This window comes from Hetaerina americana, unplaced genomic scaffold (genome assembly GCF_022747635.1).
Source record: "Hetaerina americana unplaced genomic scaffold, ioHetAmer1.1.p SCAF_96, whole genome shotgun sequence".
Taxonomy (NCBI): Eukaryota; Metazoa; Arthropoda; class Insecta; order Odonata; family Calopterygidae; genus Hetaerina; species Hetaerina americana.
In genome coordinates, this window is record NW_027287605.1 from 107541 (window position 1) to 131914 (window position 24374).

The 24374-nt window shown below is 37.6% G+C and overlaps 1 protein-coding gene across 1 annotated transcript in view; it reads left to right on the forward strand.

Moving 5' to 3' along the window:
* Positions 1-2149: 2149 nt before the first annotated feature.
* The window catches only part of LOC139699873 (uncharacterized), a 179522-nt gene continuing 157297 nt past the window's right edge, over positions 2150-24374 (forward strand). The window contains exon 1 of the mRNA XM_071598299.1: positions 2150-2229. Within this exon, the coding sequence (XP_071454400.1) occupies positions 2175-2229 (55 nt within the window). The 5' untranslated portion in view covers positions 2150-2174. The remainder of the gene's footprint in view (positions 2230-24374) is intronic.

Here is a 24374-nt window from a genome sequence, read left to right on the forward strand (position 1 = left end):
TGCAGTTCTATTTCTGCAGGTAGAAATTTCAATAATAATATGGTAATCGAATCTACCTTATTTCATACACTTGTTTTTGCGCGCATACTTAACTGTACTTTTTGCTAGAAGTTATTACGATTGACTCCAATGCCAAACTTAAAAAAAAACCACACCTTTAACGTTAAATGACGGCGGTACAATTTAGCCAGAAGCTCAAAGGGGCAATGAAAATTTTATGGAGTAATCAGTTGTTTTACATAATTTATAACTAAATAATGTTTACCCTACTTTACCCTCTAACTCTTGTAACTATTATCTGACCTATTTTAGTGCCTTCCATTTACTCTTGTGGTTACATTCATGATTTGGTCTTTATATATCCTGTATTTATAAGGTCGTTAAATTTAAATAGAACCATGTTCCTAATTAGTAATATAGTTTTACTGCTTTACGCGTCTAAATTTTTTTTCATTTTCGCTGGAAGCATGCTACTTATTATTTATTCGTATTTTATTTTTTTCACGGCAAAGAAAGATTTCTATAACCTAAATTATTAGACTCTACTCTAAAACATAAAAATAGGCTAGAGATATTTTATTTGTTGAAACAAATTTTACATCACCCAAATCTGAACCGATTGCTGGCGGACCAAACTCTCAATCAATATAAATTGCCCGTTATATTGAGTGCAAAATTTTTACATCATTCTTCTTTAACCGTTCCTTGTAACTACTTTCTTCCAATTGCCAAGCATAGATCCTTGAGATCATCCTTAGGACGTCACTGAAAATTTTAAAAACTTATTATCATAACAATGACTAATTTATCTCGGCATAAAGCTTGTTACGACAGACTGAGTTAATTTTCACGCGTAGGAAGAATGAATAGCTCTTTAGATTGAGGGCAGGAAAGGAAAAATCGAGGACAGGCCTCAGAAAACAGTTTCAGTTGAAATAAAATTTATTTAGATGATTAATGTGATTAACATCCAATTTAGCTCTTAAAAAATATAAGAACTTTTAGAATATTACTATACAACTTGTATTTTGTCACTAAATTCTACAAATTAATTTTTTAACTATTACTTAAATCTTTATTCAAAGCATAGTATTTCCAAAACCGAAATTCATGGCACTTATTTTTTTATTCATTCTTAAATACGGCAACATAAAATTTTTATTTGTGTCAAATCGGTTAAGGACAGGTACAATTAAAATTTCATCGCATGTAAGAGTGATGGATTTGTATATAAAAACCCTTATATTATATGTAAGTCATTATTTTCATGTAAGAATATCATTAGCGTTAAGTAGACGCACAATTTTAGCAAATTTGAACCAGTCAAGTACATCAAACACCTAGAAAAGGTTTAAACAGTAAATTTACACAGTTCCAAGCTTTCACCTGATCCTTCGCTAATGAAACACATCGGACGAAGACAAAATTTCGTACTTTAACAGAATACAGAGATGATTCACCCAATTCGTAAAGTGTGGTTGTGAACAAACCGAGCGCATCCAATTACCATTGAATAGCCTTGGTTGAGAGACAGCTGAACAACAAATATTACATGCATGGTTTCAACTTTAAGTAACAATCATTCGAGTTTATCGCTGAGGAAATAATACCAGAGTCAAATTAAATTGGAAGGTTAGACGACCTCACTGACGGATCCAGGAAAATTGGTTGCCAAACCGATTGAATTAAGGAATACTCGTTACCCGTTCAACAATTCAACACCAAAACGGTTGGAAAATAATTTATGACAACTACATTAGCAATTACTCTAATGACTGGTGACTCTTGTAAATGATATGCCCTTGTATCGGGTGTGTACCTATGTTCTACATGTAAAATTTTATGGACTTTTCCAAACAGATAACCGTGCACGGGATGTTAAGGGGGTATAGTTGGGCTACATTTTTTCACAATCGATTTTTTTATTTAGACTGGAAAACTCGTCTAATTCAGGTGGGGCAGTGTCGCATCACTTTGTGTATTGCACTGGTAAAAATCACTCCACTGGAATCAAAAAACTAAAAAGGTTTCTTTCTTTTCTCTCTTCTCCTTCTCCCTCCATGGCTGCCTCTCATCCCTCCTTGCGACGGCAGTGGAAAGGTACCAATGAGCGCGAGATCCGCCTGACTGGGTTGGAGCTGGAGGCGAGTGGCGTCTACTCGTGCGAGGTCTCCATGGAGACGCCCATCTACACCAAGCCGTCGAACTACGAGGTCATCACCGTTATCCGTAAGTGTGGTTGCGATGGCACCGGCAAATAGCGGCCAAGGTCCTCCATGGGGGGGGGCAATCCCCGGGCGCGAGCTCAGGCGAGAAGTTTCGCAACAGCGCGTAACAGCGCACGCATTCACCAAATTCCAACCCGCCCGGGTTTTACAGCCAGCCAAATTGGTTTCCTTTCGTAGTTTGACGGTGCCTTTTTTCCTCCTACAGCTTTAGTAATTGATTAACTGCCTACTCGCATACACACGCGTTCCTTTATTCCCGAATCATTTGAACTTCAGATCTCTTTCTCTGCGAGCTCTTGGAAGAGAATTTAGTATAATCGGTATTCGGTATGTGTTTACTACCATAAATGCCCTTTCACAGTTCCCAGTTATATTTTGTTTCCATACGCTCTCTTATGATAAAGATTAATGACTGCTGCAAACAACTGACATTGCTAATTTCGGTCGGTTGTTGACGTGACATTAGCTATATTTTTCATTACTTAACCTTATACTTCAAATTAAAATTCATTGAACAAGCAGTATATAGAGTAAGAAGTATATAATGTAAAATTATAATTATAAATTTTATTGGGTTCTTGGGCTACCGTAATATCATTTAGCGTATTTCAGCTGGGAGCCTTTTGAACTATTTTATTTTTACTAAAAAAGTATTAGTTATTCTGCATGAAGCCCTTTATTTTTTCCCTCCATAATTTAAGGTTTTCATCAGAAAAGCGAAATTTTTTACCATCCGTAGATAAAATGATAATCTATTCTAATTGAAATAGCAAATGTTGAAACTTAACCATAGAAGATCAGGTATTTATTTGTTAAAGTTATTTCAATCGTCCATTTTTTAATATATAGAGTTTCAGTATATATTTACTGCCACTTAACTGACGATTCTGTAAATTTTCAGATTCTGCCCAGAACATTGTATCGTAGAATTTCACACTATTACTCTGGGACGAGATGGATCATTCGTTAACTGGCAACTCAACATATATCTCGCCAAAGAACGCAAATACATGAATTAAATAGGTATGACCGTTGTTTATTTCACATGAATTCTTAATGAATAACCAATTCGTCAGTAGCAGGCATTATTGAAGCACAAAAGGAAATCAAAAAAATTGTAAATGCGCACGCAATGAGACCAAAACGCTACATTTTCAAGAGGTTGAACGAAGATCTTTTCCTTGCGTGGGAAGCGTAAATGAAGCGTTTATTTTTGAATTACCACATTCCGATGAAGTATCACGACTACTCCTGCTCCTACGCCCACAATCTCCCTTAGTACCAACTCTTTGATGATGTTTTTGACCCCCCTTTTTCCCTCTCCCGCCCCCAGGGTAGCTTCACGGTCGCATACAAATAAGACGGTCGCGAGATGGCAAGCAAACCCCTCAAAGGGTGCGTGGGAGCGGTTGCGTGGGAGTGGTTGCGTGGGATGGGCAGGAGAAGGCTCGTTGACCGAGGGCGGCGGGGAGAGCGGGAGGGTTGGGAGTGGGAGGGTGGCAAGTGGTGGGGCGGCGTGGGCGACGGATAGCGTACCACACGCAGCCTCCGCAGACGTCACTTTGTAAATTAAAAAAAAATAAATAAGCCACCGATCTCGCACACGTATAGCACGACCCTTTCCAACTCCTCACTTCCCCTCGTTTCTCACTCCTCCTTCCGACGTTTACGTTACACGGACATCAAGAAGCGAATACCCCGGAATTGGATTTTTTTCATTTGTTTTCTCGCTCTTTTTTTTTAATGCCGGTCGTTTTAATACATCTTGAGGCAGGAAAAGGAAGAAATTCGACACGTTCGACCTTTCCCGAGATTTCCAAGCTTTTCACCCACCTATTTGCCCTCGATTTTCTCTTGATTCCCTTTTTAATTTTACGGTAATTTGCTTTCTTCTCCATTTATTTCGATAGAGACTAGTCGATTAAACTTGATTTGAAACTCCTGATTCTGCGTTCAGCATGAGGTTCAAATGTATTCTCAAGAGAGATTAAATTGACCAAACAGGAGAATTTTCAATAAGGGAATTCACTCATTGATTTACTACAAGTAATTTCGTGTAATCAAAAATATTACTTTGAAGTTCATATAAAAACCATCAAAATGAAGAGGACATTTCATATCAGAGAAAGTTGTCGTTTCTATCCCTTGTAAAAGTGTTGCATTTGATAAAAATGCATGAAAATATTCTGCTCATGCGTAATATCAGTTTTGTGCGGACTAAACTGATTATTTAGCTGATCTCACCTGACATCATATAATAAATCAATACTGAAATTGAAGCTGAAATCTTGAATATACTTTGATACGAGTAAATTAAATAATATAAACCAATCAACCAATACGAGTATCTTAGTGGTAAAATATTGTTTTTACGTTCTTGAAATTACAAGTAGCCCTTCAAATCTCTGAAATTAAATTAGGCAGCATTTAGGTTATTGTATAGTACAAATTATGATAAGTATAATTATATGCTCACAGTAATCCTTAGTTATATTATAAAACGCAAATCATTAATTTATAACTCGCTTTGTTCTCTCCCGTTTACCTAGCAAGGATTAAAACGCGTCACATGAAATACTATGGCCTTAGTCATATTTTTTTAAAAATTGGTTATTTTAAAAAGGGAACATTACTAGCAAAATATTTAAGTTCCACTGTTGGTTTTGCAATCTTAGGATGTCTTGGGAAAGTCCATTTATTACACTCCAATGACTACCGCGTTTTCAGTTATTTGAGGGGAAATAATTTAGAAACACCATTTCTTCAATCAACTCTATTTTTCAACGCGCACTAGCATTGCATTGATTGACCAATTATCACGGATAAGGAAAAAGTCATAGAGTGAAGAACTGGAGCCAAAAGAATTCAATATAAAATGTGTGCTTAAACTCTGAGATTTCATATCTCCATACCACAACACGCATTTGAAGTTCACAAAATATGCTGAAAATATTCCATATCACGCGTCATTTCACATTGATTTTTTTTATTTCTCCTCTAATTTTCCGATCTTCAAAACACCTAGACACCAATTTTGCATTTGTGTATTTTTTAGCCTTCACTCAATCATTTATGAAGAAAAATAGAAGCTAATTTTATAAGTTTGACCAAAAGACTCAAGGTATCAGAAACAAAAATCAGATACACTGCATTAAATAACTCCTTTTTTTGACCTAATAATCAATTCCTAGGGAATTATTCCCAACAAAATCAAGTACGCACCATATCATCTATTATCTATAAATGCTTAAGTCGGGGAATTCAATAGCCACGATGCATGCATTTAAAAAAATTAAAATTCAAGATTCTACCAATATCTTTCCAGGCTTATGACCCTCAAAATTTCATCAAAATCAAAATGTTCGAGTCTCGTGATGAAAATCCACAAAATGGTGCTTATTTTTTTTTAATTCAGGTTTTTAATTAAGGAAAAATATATTCCCGCAGCTGTTTGACGATTTTTTTCTCTCTCCCACCCAAAACGGTCTTTCTTAAAAGAAAGACCCCACTTGCGAAAGCAACTCACGAAGAACTCCCCGCCTTTCTTTCTGACAAATTGATTTCTCATTTCATTACTAAGAACTTTACACCCATGAGAAGAATTCTTTAAAAATCCGCAATCCGGCTCTTAGGAGTTTTACGTGCATCACCATCAGCCTGACTCTGACACATTTACAATGACTTTGGCTCTCAAGATTAATTTATCGAATATCCTGGTCGTTCTGATTCAGCTCCTTTTCTAATTGTATGGAGGTATTCTAGCTATTCGTGATTTCCCCCTACTTTTTAAGAGTTAATGGATTTCTTAAAAATTTCTTATACATTTACGAAAAGTAGTTCACGGCATAATTTTAATGTATCTCTCCGATCAAGGTGGCAAGAAAAATGGCTTGGTTCAAATCTGGATGACACTGGCTGTATCTATATCCACATGGTACACTGCAAACCACCGCTAAGGTTTGTGGCAGAAGGTGACTTCATACAGAATCAAAATAATTTTTTCACATAACTGGCACAAAAATCCCGAAATACTTTCTTTATTTATGCGACCTAAATTTTTATGAAGGGACATAATAGAGTCACAAAAGCATTTAAGACAAAGAAATAAACGATAAGGAAAAGTAAGGACAGTGTAAGAACTAAGGTAGATTATTCCAAAGGAAATCCGAGGAGGGAATCGAATATTAATCAATGAAAAAACAGAATGACTTCTTTGGGGTAGAAAATTAGAGGAAAAGAGGAAGAGTATTAATTTAATGCTGAAGGTGACTCATAATATGATACAAAACTTTTCCATACATCAAGTAGATTTTAAATAAAATGTCAAACATTCAATACCAATTCATATGCAAGGTTTATTATCAGGAAAAATATATTTGCAGATTGTGGCGGGGGTAGGCATTTTTTTAAGGGACCCAAGTTAGGGCTTCTGTTGAAATAATAAATGAATTTTAAAATTTAGTTGTATTTTTGGTTAATAAATTAATTAGGATGTTAATCACAGTAGTACATGTAATAATTTTCCGGTTTCATGTGAGGAAGGGCACCCGCGACATTCCCAATAGTATCTTTTTGAAACTCGCACATCACGACTAGTGAGTCAATATCTTTCTCTTTACACGTGCCACATTCCATTGAGAAATGGTTCCTGAGCATTCGCACATATTCAGTTATTCACACATATTGAGGGTTCAAAGTCAGTTCGATTGTTGAATTAGGTCGCGTTCAGCGTAGAGGAGCTAGATTTCAAAATCTTGTTATAACCAACGTAATAGAGTGTCTAGATTACTAGAGGAACTAGTTTGGGAATCACTCGCGGTTTACTTAGAGAATAAATTACTTGCATAAATTGGACAAGGGTTATGTTGTGATGTTGAAAATGCATTTTGCCTCATTAGTATACCAAGGTTGGAGAGATAATCACAGTGAAATAAGAGAGATGAAATGTAGAACCAACAGGCTTAAGATGTCACTTTTTCCGCGAACGATGAAAAATCATATAGCTAAAATGACCGCCCTAGGGGTAAACATGTATTTTTGAAATTATAAGCGGCCCTGTGAATAGTCTGTATTTTATCAAAACTCTTTAAACGCCTTAACAACGCCTTGCAAACGATAATTTTCACGTGGTTTACCTTTAATTACTCGGGACTATTTTATCCATTAAAGATGAATTCGTAATGGAAGGGAAAATGCTTTCTCCATTATTACTGCCTAGTTTTCTTCATTCAGTCCCATGGAACGTTCCTTAGATCACTTACTATTATTCCATTCCTTTTTATTCTCATCTTTCCCCCACTGCTAATCTTGTCCCTCTTACCTGCCCCTCCGGAAATAAATCCAGCACGTTTTACGTTTTCGTTCCCGTGTGCCCGAAAGTTTTCTAAATAGCTTTGACGCACGGATAAATCACTATTGAGAAATTGTCGCGCTGGCCCCAATTTTTCACTTTTCCACGGGGAAACCTTCGAGCCCCATTGATCGTTCGACCGGTAAGGAGGAACGCCTCGGATCTTAGGCAGAAGTTGTAACAATGCCCCCCCCCCCTTTCTCCTCGAGCACCCATAGAAATTTCACCCTCCGTAAGTCACTAGGGTAAGGAGAGATTTGTGAGGATGCCTAATGGGTATTTTTTCCCCAAATGAAAGCGGTCGCAGCGAGAGAGTCGTATGTTTGAGAGAGGTGTTAATATATGTCCACTCCTAAATTAAATCGCATTCTCAAAAGAAAATTCCATTAGATAAACTTACAGGTTACATTAGTTTCCAAACAATAAATTATGTTAGTAAACCTGAATTTGTTGGTATTTCCATGGAAATAACTATTAGCGACCCGCCGTTTATTGATTCAGAGGAAATTAGTCATTTTCAAATTCACCTCTTCAGGAAAAGTTTGTTCCGAGTACTTGATTTTCATTTGATTGTACATTGATACTCCCCAAAGGTGAGAAGAAAGCTTGTAGCCCGCGATGCTGAGAAATAAAAAGCAATGTAAATATTCGCCATCTAAAGTTAGATACGGATTATTTTCTGTCATATATACTTATGAAACGTGAGGAAATTAGCAGATTTCGTTAGTTATTATATATGTATTGCTACCTTCATATTGGCAAGTCAAATTTGCCTCAATTGAACCTACTTTGTGACTAGAGTCGAGAGAAAGAGTACTTACTCCGAAAGGTTCATTCGTTTGTCTTGCCAATGTTATCTTAGATACGCTAATTTTGGTGCATGTATGAGTTCCCCACGGCGATATCATTTTTTCTTCATAACCTCATATTCATGATCCTATCGCATTTATCATCAATACAAAAGTAGGATATTTCTACAGCTTAAGATAAAATTCTTACCTCCTATTATATTTATGCCAACTATTATAGCCTAGCTAAGTTAATTCATAGCGTAAACGTCAAAGAAAACTATTTCTAACCTTATGGGGAGACATGGGATTCGACAGGAATGTTTTCATTAGGCGAAGAATGAATTACTTGTAGTTGAGAATCTCACAGACACGTATGGCTTATACTGTTACATGTACAGCATTATTTTATGATATTTGGAGAAAATAAAGTCCTATCTTTTTATGTCAATTTATTTTTTTTCAATTTATTTATGGAAAGCATCTGTAGTCATTTCCCAGGAATCAGTTTGCCTGTTAACTTCTTTGTTTTGTAACCGATTTGATGACCACTTAATTTGAAAAAAAATCATTTCTCCCTCTTCAATATGGATTGAATGAGTATCGCGAATGAAGTGATCATTTTATCAAATTAAATCAAGTATCAAACAAGAACTTGAAGACATTTAACCTAAAAACATTTTAACGCAAAATCAGAATGACAAACTAACCACTCCTACGTAAAAGGCTATAGCAAAACCGAGGCTCAATCAAACAGCAAATAATCATGAGTATCTCTAGGGCTTTATTTTTATTTACAGACTGCGTTGACAGGCTAATTTTTTCTGACTATGGTTTTTTCCTGGATAATATTGGAATATATTTATATTTTATGCATTAACGTATTTTAGCAAAGAGTAATGAAAAATAGAATAAAATGATTTAATTAAACACATTGCATACCACGAAATAATTACAGAGATTCATTTAATCGGAGGAAATTTAATTAGATAAGATTTCTGGGCTGGAATCATGAGCATAAATAATAAATTACTGATTTTATCTTGAATCAATGAGAAATATGTATAAAATATTTTTCATTTGAATATCGATTCTCTTTCAGCGGAATGTGGGAATGATTTGAAAATTACTCTTTTATGAATCGAATATGATAGTTTTTGTACGACTTGCATTTTAAGGAACGAATCTACTCTTTCCTTACGATATTCAATTAAAGAACACGGTAACACAATTTCATGAAACTGATTTCACACTTCGTGTTTCTGTGATGTTTTCTTAATTTTGACTGCCCGGAGAAAAAACACTTTCAGAATGTCCATGAAGCCACCTGGAGGGAGACAGGTAGACAAATAATGCCCATAGGAACCGCCCTCGTGTTGTTTAATTTGAGACGCCAGCCATTCGCCACCTGCCCTCCTACCCGTGTCTCGTGGAAAGACCCGTAAACACAGCGAGGAGAGGAAGGACGCGGGGCGGGCACACCGCCTTCTCCGTGGCGCGTCGGCACCGCCCCTCGTCAGGCCAATTTGCGAACGCGCCCTTTGAAGCGCCGACAGTGAGAGGAGGACATGAAAGTGACGAGAGGTGGAAATGAGGAGACGAACGAGGTGAAAGGGGGTTAGAAGAGGGAGGCTGTGACAAGAGAGTTGCCGGGGGGGGGGGCGTGGGTTAGTGCGACTATGGGAGCGGAAAGGGAAGAGCAGCTTTGAGAAGGGAGAGAGGGGAGAAAGAAGATAAGGAGCCCTTCGAGGAGGACAAGACGTCGGCCGCCGGGCGGGAAAGGGTTTATGGGGAAAGGACAGAGAGGGATCAGGACAAGAAGACAAGCTGGGAGTGAAGGGCGAAAGGGAAGAGCACACAGACTCATTCCTGATAAGGAATGAGGCTTCCTGGCCTTTTAATTAAAAGTTTCCTCGCATAGATAAAACCATTTGACCACGAAGATATGTAATTCCAATGTATAACAAATAAAAAATTAGAAAGAGAAATTTTTTGAGATAAAATATCTGAAATATTTAAATTACTTTATAGAACTCCGAATGGTGACAAAACAGTAAAAGAATTTTTTGTTATCATAATTATTGCATTAAAATAATCCAGTTGGGTAGGAAAATAATTTCAATGGTATAGGGCTCAACTTCGTGAACTTTTATCCTGAGAAATAATATAAACTTTGTAATATTCACAAAATAATTTGGTAAAAAATTATCTGTTTCATCACATACGTGACAGACGTAATCAGGTACCCGAAGATGTTACATAAAAACCAGTGGTACCGCGTTAATAAATTATTTTGTGATTTTTACGAAGTTTATATTATTCTAGGAAAATAATTCTCATCCTTAACATTGCAATCGATATTAATTGATAAAGGCAAATTTCTTGAAACTTAAAAGAATAAAATGTTTAACATTTGGAATTCTATTCACACTTCTTGATATCAAACCGTCTATCAATGTCGTCATCTGTAAATAGTACTAACCTCGCGAGGAGACTATTCAGTGTAATTTTTCATTCAAATTTTAAGAAAATATACGACTTAACCCTTTTTTTCCCCTGAAAAGAAAGTGAATCCCTTTTCTCGAGCACTTATTCGCGAAATATAGTATATTGTATTCAATTCGACCCCTCGTATTGTTACTCGATATGGTGATCTTAGCCACGGTTTGATAATTTTCATGATAAAATACACACTCGGAGTCAAGAGAGAAAGGGATACCGGTTCCCTCACTGAAATTATATTCGTTGTCTCACGCGTCTGCCATGTCACAATAATCACCCTTTCATTACTCAATCCCTACCATGTACCGTTGTCTATTTATTCTAGTGCATGTTGGTTAATATTTAGAGAAATGCAGATGAAGGAAAAGGCCGTACCAAGACAAATGGCGAAAAAGCATTAAAAGAAACAGATTATTTTATAGGGAGAAAAAAATGCAATAATGAAATACGAAGGCCTTAATAGGGTCGTACGCAAGACATTGGATAACTATTATCGAGTCAACATCTTCAGATGTAGCAATATGTTTCCTTCTGAACTTATTATCCCTGAAAGAAATCAAGAAACTCAATATATAGAGAATATTTTTTTTGAAGCCAAAAAAATTTTAAAAAATGGTATTTAAACCCATAGGAACACATTATTGAACATTCATTAGTACGAGTCGTATTAGCACTGTTTAACCTTCTAATAATATACTTAAGGTAACTGTAATCATGTAACTGTAATAGTAGGTGATTTTCCTCGATGTAGTCAGGTTTACTACTTACCAATGATACTTCGATATACAGGCCTCTGCAACTTGCATATAAGCTATTCATCCAAGATTTGAGGAAAAAACTTTAAAGAAGAGAGCGTCTATCTTAATAATATAACATTACCTCCTGCTCCCAAAGTGGTAGGTTTAAGTCAAGATAAGTTAGACCCCTTTCATTTCACTGTGGCTTTTAAACTAGTGCTATGGTAAATGACGATATTTTTATACAATTCTGATTTGTTTCGCGTAAACAATCCAAATGGAAGAAGGGACCATTAGGTCTCAATTTCACCCAAATAAAGACCTCTATCTATCTATCTATCCATATCGACTAGTTTGAAATGCACAATTTTGAGGAATCTTAAATATCGTGGATAAAAGGACTTCATCGATATGGGTAATATTATTGGTCTGTGTGAATAAATATTTCGATTTATTTTCAATCTACATGGTGATATCGTAGATATTATGATCTGGACAATATTGCCGGGATTCGATACGGTTGATATACCACCTGTATGTGGGCTCTTCAATAATTCCTTAGATAACTCTAGGGAATTCGCTCGTAGTATCCAAAAACACTTTCTTTTGGGTAAGCCCTTTATCTCACTAGGCTTCTGAAGTTTTGTTCAATTGAAGCAACAAATGTTTGTTAATTTAGAAATATTGAAAAAAATGAGTTTCGTGCGGTGATCAAACTCTTTTTTCAAATGGCTTGACGCGGAAAGAGATCAAAACAGAGTCAGATATAGTTCATGGCACATCTACTCCTGTGTTTGTTATTGTTTACAATATGGTAAATGAGTTTAAACGTGGCCGTGTATGCACAAATGATGAACATAGGTTGGGAATCCCAGGTCAAATACTTCTACCGAAATAATTGACAAACTCAACGATAGGGTTTTGGACAAACGACTAATTAAAGTTCGTGGAATACTTGAGGACACATGCATATCTTAAGATAAAGTGTTTTCAATTGTTCACGAGTAGTAAGCGTGGAAAAATCTCAGCATAAAGGATGCCGCGTTTATCCTCGTTGGAGAATAAAGGCATTCTTGCGGCCGATTCGCAGGCTGATTTGGTGATTTACCGTCACAATCCTGACGAGTTCCTACGCCAATGCATAACTATGGAGAAAACATGGATACTCTTTTCCACTCCAGCGAAAAAGGAATAGTCAAAATTGTGGGCTTCTAAAAGGGCTTTAAAGGAAGCGTAAACGTAGGAATCGGCCTACAAGGTGATGGCCACGATATTTTGGGATGCGCGCGGAATCATTTACACCGATCACTTGCAAATAGAACAAATGATGATTGGAGAGTACAAATCATCGATATTTCATCAGCTGAGCGAATAAATCTAGGAAAAATGTCCTCATTCGGTAAAGAAACAATTCTCTTTCAACAAGATAATGTCATTCGGAGGTGCAAATCTGCGTAGTTTCGATGGCGAAACTAACGGAATTTCGAATTATTACAACATTCACTGTATTAATCAAGCTTGGCCCCAGTTATTTTTATAATTTCCAAACTTGAAAAAAGGAATTTTTGGAAAACGAGATCTTCGATGTCACACTGAGATGAAAATTTGAGGACTTTCCAAAATTCTACTTTTTGGAAATCTTGAAAAAGTTGGAGAAACGCTGCAAAAAGTGTATCGATTGAAACGGAGATCATTTGAAATTTAAAAAATTCCTACCAAAGTAATGTTTTCTCTATTTTCCTAAGGACTTATTGGACAACCCACGTGCCTCAATATACCCCTCTTGATGGAAAGTATTCACCATTCTCAAAAATTAGTGCCATTCAGTTAATATTTCGCTGTATACAATTAACGCCATGTGTACGGTATTGATTGCATGTATATTGGCAGTTGATATTAGATTATTAATATCCCCCTAATGAATATATTAACTATTGAATTGCATTAAGAATAAAGAGCAAAAATATTTTAATTAAGTAATCAGGAAGAAATAAGTGTCCTCAATTTAAGTTAAGTGCTTCTTATTTCTCTTTTATCCAAGGGTCATTCGTTTTAACCCCTTTACTTGCTTTATTTCACAAATTTAAAACCACAACTATATCCTAACGTTTAAAAGTAATTTATTTAATTTTACCTAAAATTATCTCAAACTATTAATTTAATTTGAGCGAAAGTACAACCTGCTTATTGTAGAGATATCTGTCGTCGGAACATTAATTGCACCAACATAATTATGAATTTGAACGAAGATCTCAGAGCACCTGAGTGTACGAGCAAACTAACTAATTTCCGGAACGTTTTTATCCTCTTCCCTTTCATCGGATATACTGATAGATTCACGAATTCACTTGAATTTCATTTACCCCGGTTCAAAGGAAATATGAATGATTTGCATTCATAGTTCCAGACATTATTATTCGACTCCAACATGATTATGGGTTAGTCACTTCTTCATGAGGTCGATTCGGTGAATTTGAATTTATCTTGATCCTTCTCCAATGCGTGCAACCCCAACTGATTTCGTTTTTGCCAAAGCAACGGAACCTCCTCTATTCATCTCCCGTGAAAGCACCTCGTGACGGGGGAGCGCAGACTGTTTATGACATTTTCGGGAGCGTGGTTAGAAATTTCTACGCCGAGTGCTCACGGACACGAGTCGAACCGAGAGGAAATTGTCACAGAGAGAGGGGGAGAGGAAACTGTAGATGAGAAATCTAGGGAGATCTTTTATGTGCGTGTTCAATTTTTTCCGTGGCTTGGGTGGATTTTCATAAAAAATCAGGAAGGTGCCCGACGCAGAGAGAGAGAGCGAGGGTTTAGGGTGGAATGAGGAGCCGGGGAAACCAAATTCGATTGAGTGGATGATAAAAAGATAATGGCGGATGTTGAATAGAGGTGACGGGACGGAGCAGATGGACGGAGATTGGGATGCGCTCCGCGTGATGCAAACTGGCCTGCGGTGATTTTGCGTATGAATGAGGTGGGAATGGACAATAACAGCTTTCGACCACGGAGGGGAGACGAGCAAGATTCGGAAAGTCGAATTTTTTTGGCGAGTGGGAGGGGTGGGTGGGAGTGAGGGGTAGGAGTCGGGGAAATGGCAGTCATGAATGGCGAATTGGCTAGTCAGCGTTAATAATCGATTTGTTTCCTCCCTTAGTGTGTCCAGATCACAAAGTAGACACAGAAATAATAATCGATTTCAATCGTAATGGAATAGTATGAAATCGTGGTCGAGATGAATGTTGAATAACAATGGTAAAAGCATTTCACAATTCTATATCAAATCAGATTCTTGTGATTAAGGCCAAATCTATTGCAATATTATGCACGGGTATCTTTCCTATCCGAGAATTCACTTTTGAGCAGCTTTATTTATGCAGTGTTAGTCCAAAAGATTAATTGCGACTCTTGTCGCACATATCTCTAGTTAATCATATTAGAGGACGAGTTAATGTGGTGCACATAAGATGTTATTTAAGCGATATTTGTACGGCAATTAATGTCATCAGTTCTTGTATTCTCACGTTCCAATTGATCAAAACGCAATCTAGTTACCCGGAGTATTTGGCTGTGGTTACTAGCTTCCCAATTCACGCTGGCTCAGTTTCCTCCAAAGTCTTGGAGGGTGAAGACGTGTCCGTACACAAACCTCTTTTTGGTTGGATCTGTTCCAAGGGCAATGCAGCGTCTAGTCGAACAAAGATACAAAATTAAGTTTTTCGTCAAACTTGGCAAGTCTGCTGCCGAAACGTGTCCATTGATATAGCCAATAAGAAGGAAACAAGTGTCTGTTAAAACAGCCGGTGTTTTGTTGGCACAAAGCGTTTTTGGAAGGCCGTGAAGACGTTGGCAATGAAACCCGCTTGAAGAAACCATATTCGATCAACGTTCAGCCCATCCACTTCGAAAAGTGGCTACAATGTGACGTGATCTTTAAGACACAGGCCGTCAAATAAGTGTTTACTTAAAAGCCGAGACTCTGGACTTTTCTTCGAAAGTTTTGAACAAGTGCCACAACTCCCACCGAGTGTTCATTTTTGAAGAAATTGTGGAACTTTGTAAAAATGATGCTAGATTTTTGGACTATTACGTCATCGTTGATGAGTTTTAAATTCTCCAGCAAGACCCCGCGGCAATGTGGACACCGTGTGTCACACCTTAGAGTTTCCTCGCCCCAAAAAGTCACCCAAGAGCCGATCTAAGTAAAGGCCGCGCTCAATGTGTTTTTCAATGCGAATAGCCTCGCCCACTATTAGTTCATATCTTCCTGGTAGACCATCTATGAAACGTTTCTCGTGGAAGTGTTAAAAATACTGAAAAAAAGATACCGTGACCTGGAAGTTCCTTCACGACAATGTGCCCAGTCATCTTCTTGTTGAGAAATTATTTGAATTGGTTTAACAGCGAAACGCTGCCCCAACCACCCTACAGTCCCCATCTGGCTCCGGTTTGGACTTCGTTTTGTTTCCCTACAAAGGACCTCCCTGAAAGTACAAGGTTTTGATACCATCGGTGATGTGAAAGCTACTGTTACACCCGCCTAACAACATTCCAACTCATGTCTTCGATGTCTATAATGCAAGACTACCTCGTAGGCAAAAGTATGTTGACGCAGAAGGGTCGTATTTTGAATAATATTGATCCATTATAACGTTCTGAACAATAAATTAGCTTTTATGGACTTGTTGGCATTACCTCCCGGATAAACCTTGAATAAAAATACAACAGCAGTCTAGGAGAAATTGGTAAAAATTAGAGATTTCTGAAGACAAGGAAAGAATATTTTAAGGAGTCGAAGTCGATTGGTACTCTGGTCAAATGTTGGATTTGTAGTAAGTTTACATCTAATGAACATTGACCGCTGGGCTCATTTCGCATCGTAAATTCAATTCAGAGAAAAACTTCCATCAATTCCTAAGGAAGGATTCGAACCTGTGATAAAACCATTTCTCATGCGTTTCAGTATCAATGGAAGGTTAAAAATTCACACAAAAATAAAGCTATACATGCCTTGCTATCTTTGAGAGATAACTACACTCCAACGTCAATTCAAAGCTTGCGGAGTAAAATTACCTCTTTGTTGAATTAATGATGTATTTCCTCAATTCCAGATTTATTATGTTGTCGGTTTGTAAACTGATGCTGATAATGACTTTGATCACCCTTCCTTTATGATAAATAATAAAATTATATAATGCCTGCCTGTGTCCTGATTCGCTTATCTTAGGTGGGAAAATAGGAAATTTCTTAATCTTTAACCTTGTCGGTGTGTTTTTTCAACTGAAAATATCAAAATGGTTCTATTTAGGGAAGGAAAGCGTAAAACACGCAAGGTTTATAAATGTGCTTTCTTCACGAATTATTGAGATAAAATTCATTCACAGCAAGTAAAAAAATCATCTTCTCGTTTGACAAAAAGTGTTCAAATAATGTTTGGCAGAAATTTGTTAACCGTTTATTGAGCGGACTAACTTAATATAAGCATGGATGTGAAAGATAAAAATTAATGAAGAGATTTGAGGCTGAGTAAAATAAATAATTTATACTACGAGACAAGTACAAATACAACTAATAATAGTTTTTTAATTGTATCTAGGTGAATATGAGCCCACAAAGCATTTCTTTTCCAGTCGCACTGTAAATGATTTTGGCTCATACTTCTATGACAGGATTTTTTTAGGTTAAAGGCATTATTCTGAAATACGATTTCGTTTAAGAAAGGAGCCATTTTAATACATTAGAGGGACTTGGGGTCTTAGGAGGTATTTGCACAATCGAATTAGAATGATAATTTTCAAGAGCTTAATAGAAGAAATCTAATTTATTTAGATTGGTTTTACAAAAATAATAATTTAATTAGTGGAATATTTTACATGGTAAGCTTTGAAAATTGCAAATACTCTGCATTCGAACCCTTTAAATCAGCAAAATTTTAAATCAAAAAATTTTAGCAAATTGAATTTCAAAGGGATAGATTTTACAAAACATTCGCAAATACGTTATCCTTACAGGTAATTTTAGGAAAAAATGAATTTTCCCGATTCTTAAATATATGTTCAATTGTAAAGGCAATATTATGTGCTAATTTTATAGAGACAACAACGGCAAGAGGAAATGGAGGAAACTTATACGCCATCCCTATACCTTGTGTACATTTGATAATATAATATATGGAAAATATTATAATATATTTTTAAATCCATCCTCTCCTGGGTGAAACATATACAGGGAATATGTGAACAAGCTATCAAAAAAATAGGATTTATTAGAAAAATGTTGGGGAAATGTGATATAAAGATAAAATAGAAATGTTGTCTTTCGCTCATTAGGCCTAATTTAGGATATGCTGCGTAAATGGAATCCTCATGAAGTTGGATTGATTTCCGAGCTGAATTGCGTACAGCGCAGAGGAGCTAGATTTGTGAAACGTCGTATTGATAAACTGAGTAGCGTATCAAGATTATTAAAGGAAGTAGGTTGGGAATGACTCATGGAACGGAGGCTAAATTACATATTACATCTCTTACAAAAATTGGAAGGATGTCTCTTTAGCAGTGATGTTGAAAATGTATTATTAACCCCATCGTACTACGATAGGTGGGATCATGAAAATTAAAATCGAGAAATTAAGGGCCAAACTGACAACTTTAATACGAGTATGTCATTTTTCCACGGAAGATAAAGGACCAGAATAAAACACTTTTGTCCCACCGCAACAGGAGGGGAAGGTGTTTTGGAGCAAGAGTAAGCTGGTACGTAATTACGCCCTGCTATACCCTAGCGATGGCATGTAGTTCTAAAAAAAATAAAGCTAAAACTTAATCATCAAAAAAATAACTAGTAAGAAAAGAGGTATTACTTGAGAGAGACTCTCTTTTCACAACTTTAGTGTGTATTATCTTTGGCGCACCATTATCTGCGTAAAATTACTTTAATTCTAGAGAAATTGAGCGCTTTATGCAATTTTAATGATCTTCCAAATAAACACTTAACGAATAATCTCGCAGGATCCTCCCTTACTCAAATTTTTCTTAAAATTTTATTTTTATAAGTTTTAAAAGAAGAGAAAACTATTGATGACAGAAAGTTTATCCCTCTCCACATGGCCTTTAAAATTTTTTTAACATTCCCTTGGAACATGTGCATATTAATTTTTCTATTATTTGCCAGCAGGTATTTCTAGTTAGCGAGTCCCTATTTCACCAACTTACTGTTGTTATGGTAACAAGAGGGGTATTTTGGTGGGGGGTTCTTCATGGCAAACCTACCATACAATTGACCATTACTAATAACTGGAGACGTTTTTCTATAACCCCCTTCTGGTGAGTACAAGGATAAAGTCTTTTCTCTCCCATTGTATCTAGAGTCACTTATAACTTGTGAATGACTGAAAGGATTTGCATTATTAATTCACTGATTTGTAGAAGAACTAATGAGTAAAAACGAACACAGTGTGGTTTTCCAAAGATTGGTTTGATTAATGAAGGTAGAGGTGACAATACCAATCATACCTGCATTTAATTCACTCAAAGAGGGAGACCAAATTCTTTTCACTTCCCACTTATGATTTTCCAGGAAACTCAGGTACGAAAAAAATCACACAGGGGGGAGTTGAGGGTGCCCAGAGGTGTCAATTCCCATTAAATTCGGGCCTCTGTTCCATAGCCTAGCGTCCTGCCCACTCTACTATCACCCTCCCTCCGTTAGTTTTCACTATAACAAAAGAAAATAATATAGTCGCTACGTGCGCTAAGATTTAAAAAGTTTTCACCCAGCGGGTTTAAATTTTCGAAGTCACCGTTTTTATATACGTCGAGCTCACATGTGAGTTAATTAAATCAGGGTATTAATTCCAGCCGTTTCGGTCATGTGAGCAAGTAGCGACGATCCGCGCCAGGGGTTCGTCACCCCTTGAATCCATGCGAACGACGATGCATTGACGACCGCCGTGAGGAAATCCAACGAGAGAGGATGAGGAAGGAGTGCTCTTTCTGATGACGAACGACTGTGCCGCGGCGATAAGGCGAAATTACAGCTGCTGAACTCGGCGATAAAGCTCGCAAACCGTCCAGAGTCCGCCGTAAATCGGAAAACGACGGGGGTGGGTGTTTGGAGGAGGAGGGGTGAGAAAGGCTGTGTGTGTGTGTGTGTGTGTGTGTGAGCCTGAGTAGGTGGATGGCATGACGCCCGAGATGGGAGGACCATATACGCCCGAGGGACGAGATGTGTTGAGGCGGGTGGGCGAGATGACGACCGAGGGTGGTGTGTGGGCGTGGGGTGGATGGAGGCCACAGATATGTATTTCGGTGCGTGGGACGGGTGAGGAGACGTGGGAGGTGTGCGACGAGGGAATGAGGAGGCCGAAATGAATCAACAAATGAATGAATGAGCTTAATTATGCTATGGAACAGGTTTCGCATTGATGAGTACGGCGCAAGCAAGGGAGACGGAACACATTGACATTCAGAAAGATTACAGATAAATACACAACGGAATTCTTTGAAGCTGGGGTGTGGTCCCGGCGGCGTTTTGATACTTATTTGAAAAGGTCACCGGTTTGATAAATTCTGCGCTACACTTTTAAACGATTCAGCATGAAATTCAATCGTTTAAATTTACGGACTTTGTGAAAACTTTGTCGAAAATGGTAGATGGTACGGGGAAAAGAACTGGTCTCTCTACCCTGACGATGTGAATTTCACACGCTCTTGCGCTTAGTAGTGAGAGGTAAAACTGTTCCCAATTACTGACACCAACTTTTGGGGCGATTGATTCGAATTCGATCATTAATACAAGTCTGTAGTCTAAATTTCAACAGTGAGATTCACTGTGGATTAATAATAAACCTTGATCAATTTTGAAGAATGGAACAATTACTTGGATCCCGTTAGAAAAAAAGAGATGAAATAATTACTTCCAAATATAATAGAAATAGCTAAGAACTTCACGAAATAAGTAAGTTAACGATGAGAAATGGCAAAACTGAAAGAATAATCTCCCTTCATCAGGCTATTGATAGCAAAAAAATTATTCGTTTTACAACACCTTGTGCACATTCAATACCATTATTGTTGGTAGTATATTGTTTAAGTTAGGTCTTGGGTTGACTACGGTTGGATAGCGATAAGTTTCTTAATCATTTTTAAGAAAGCACACCCTGACCCCACCTTAAGTTGTTCTTTAATCCCGAATGCTTCCTATCCCCCATCACTTAGTCCAGCATTCCAATTCTTTTACTCCTCATACCTCGCTAGCTGATGTCCTCACATCTACCATAGTCTTCAGTATTCCACCTCTATATGGAATGCATCCTGCCTCTTTTTAATTTCTCCCAACAATCCCCTCTTCCCTCCAACATGTCCTGGCACCTATCCGCTTGCTTTATTTTTCCGTCAATTTCAACTTTCCCATCCCTCTACACACCCATTTTTCAAAATCCCAAAATACACGCTTGCCAACTTGCTGCATTGCCACCAAGTTTCCGCGCCACATAAAACTACACTCAATGATAAGTGTCTTTTCTGTACATCTACCTACACTCAACGTATCTTTCATCGATTTCCTCATCCTTGTGAAAGCTTATTTGCCTAACTTACTTCTACTTCTTTACTCCTACTCTTTCGACTGGTCAAAACTGTACCTAGATAGGTAAACTCTTATACTGTCTCTAGTTTGGGCCTTCCTATTTTAACATTTTTTTAGCCTTCCTGTTTCTTGAATGCCTCAAACCTCCTTTGCTCTCTTCACGTTAATCTTCCTCACATACCTTAATCGCTGATGTTTCTTAGATTTACCAATGATTGAAACCCCTTGACTGACCGGTCAGTCAAGGGGTGGACCAGTGGGTTGACCATCCACAAAAGTGACTGACTTTATGAACTGTCCGACGACTTTCATTTCTATCTCCAGCTATTTACATGCATACTTAACCCATATTCTTCACATATACGTAGAAAATAGCGGAATAGACACCCCTGTCGTACTCCTCTTCCTAAAATTCTCATTCCTCTCTAATCGGCACTCTCACCTGAGCGGTCTGAGACGAGTACAGGTTGTGGATAAGTAGCCTCTCTCTTCAATCTAAGCTTACCTTTCCTAATACATTCATCAATTCTACAAAATTTAATCTATCAAACTCCTTGTTAGCCATATTATTTTTTCAATCCTTATATTGCCAATGTCATCATTTTTCAAATACCACAGACTAGAAACTACACACAAAATTATTGCTAACCTTTGAATGAATGCGGTGAAGAAACTTTGAAAACATTTAAAAATTGTCTTTTACCATTCCTTTTAATGAGGTGTCATTTTAATCTGCTTATAATAAAAAAACGTTAATATTTAATACAATTTACTGATTCAATGACCGCAATTTTCATGTCTATGAGGCAATTTTTAAAGGTTAAGGCATATATTTACATTTGACAGACGTTAAACGTTGAGAGCGTGGTCATGATCAATTACAAAGTGACTGAGATATCGCAAAGCTGGTTTTGTTTCCTAATTGAATAATGCTACAAGTTTTGACCTGAGAGTTTTTAAAAAAACTTTCTCTGCCTGCTTTCATTTTTAACTCATCGTTATTTATCGATGTGATACCGATATTATTAATTATATGGTACAAATAGGAAATATTTTAAGAATATTATATTAGAGGAAACATTAAAGGGATTTTTAAATTTATATAGCATTTCGTTTAGGCCAATTGATCTATTATCCAAGCCCTTCAAAGACATGTACATCTAATTCCGACGACCCAAGACGATGCTAACCACCTCACACTGCGTATTATAATGAATCATTTCTTTGAGAACCCAATGCATTTATTCCTCCCCTCTTGATATCATCCATAATTTAATTATTTCCCTCTTTCTAGCCCCTTCTAACTTATCTATCTACTCTAAATTCAAGTAATAATCATAATATTAATATAATTTAATGAAATATCAATGAATTTGAATCATTCTCTGAGCTTTAATTTCAAATCTTTCACCCTCTGAAATGGGTAGAAGACATAAATATCGTTTAAAACATTGTAAAACTGTATAAAACTTAAACAGGGGAACAGCAGTTAAGTTGAAGTAGAAAGAGTCGAAGTCGGAAGGTAGCAGGCACAAAAGTAAAGGCTTTATCGAGTGACTGACGCCCGTCCAGGAAAAAGTGTTTTTGATAAGGCGTGCGTTCCAACCGCGTGCTTTCCCGATCGTGCTCGATTAGGCGCTTGAATTCGCGCGCGATAAGCCGTGAAAGATTGAGTGGCAACGCGAAAAAAATGCACACGCAAACAGGCGTGATGAAAAATGATCCGAATCCGCTAGAGAGAGAAAGAGAGGGGGCTCCGGAGCGTGGAATGCTCAAGTGGGTGAGGAGGAATGGGGCGGGTGAAGGGGAGCGCCAGGTTACGACCTCTGAACCGCGATTGAAGGAAAGAGAAAAAAAATAGAAAGACGCGGCGCTCGAATGAATGATTGTGGACGACACTTCAAAACGAGGGACCGCGCCAGCGAAACGATTTCAACGCAGCAATCCGCCTGCCAAACATTGATTTATTATGGGTTGAAAGAGGACGTGTTCGATAAGTCTGGTATACATTTTCAAGACGTAATACGACCCTATTCTTAATGAAATCCATTTAGTTCAACCACGTCAGCTCAGCCTGGATTATTTAAATGAGGCATTCGTCTAGAATAACTTGGTATATCTAAATAATATCAGTTTACAGTTCCTGGATTATTGTTCATGTCCACCCTTATTCATGTGAATGATGTAGAATATTGTCCACTCTTAATGTTTTGCGTTTTCCTATGAGGGCTAGCTGAATATTAGATAGAAGACCATAGATGGGAACACAAAGGAATGAATAAACTAATGGAAGAATGTCCGGAGTGGAGAGGAGTGTAAACCATATCTTAAAATTCCCATGACCCTTCCTGAGGCCTTTATTTCCCAAGAGACTCCTGCTGGTTCGCCACCCCTTTCCCCAGGCCCCCTCACCACTTTCACCTGTTCCGTACTTTTCTCCGTACTTCTCTCTCAATGCCTATCCACTAGCTTTTCAATCTTAATTTCCAATTAATTTTCCCATCCTTCATTCCGCTTCACAGACACGCCTACGATGCCTAGACTCTGGAAAGAATTCCGTGGAAACCTCATTGCCATTGATCTCGTTCAGCATATACTAAAATGTACGAGGGTCATCCGGAAAGTAGTACCCGTTCGTGCCGCATGAAGTGCTGACGACGCGAGTAGCCGCTGGGCGAGGTCAGATAGCTTCAGTGGCTTGTCTGCCTTCTCTGAGCCAAGTTGCGTGACGCTAGCATTGCCTGTGTTGTTTCTGTGATTGTTTACAATGTTTAAAAAAATTGAGAACGCCGCCAGTTGTGAAGTGAGGGCAGTGATTAAATTCCTCAATGCAAGAAACGTTCGCCCGTGTGATATTCATCGCCAATTAAAGGAGGTGTATGGAGACAATGTAATGGACGAGTCGTCTGTTCGGCGGTGGTGTCGCAACTTCAACATGGGGAGGGGGAACACACACGACGATGAGCGTTCGGAGAGACCGTCTGTCATTACAGACCAACTGGTGAGCTCAGTTGACGAATTCGTGAGGAACGATCGGCGCGTCACAATTGATGACATCTGTGAGCATTTTCCCAATGTTTCTCGAACAATTGTTCATGAAATTGTTAAACACCATCTGCATTATGCAAAAATTTGTGCAAGATGGGTCCCTCGCGTATCTCAATGAGCTGGCGGCGAAGGA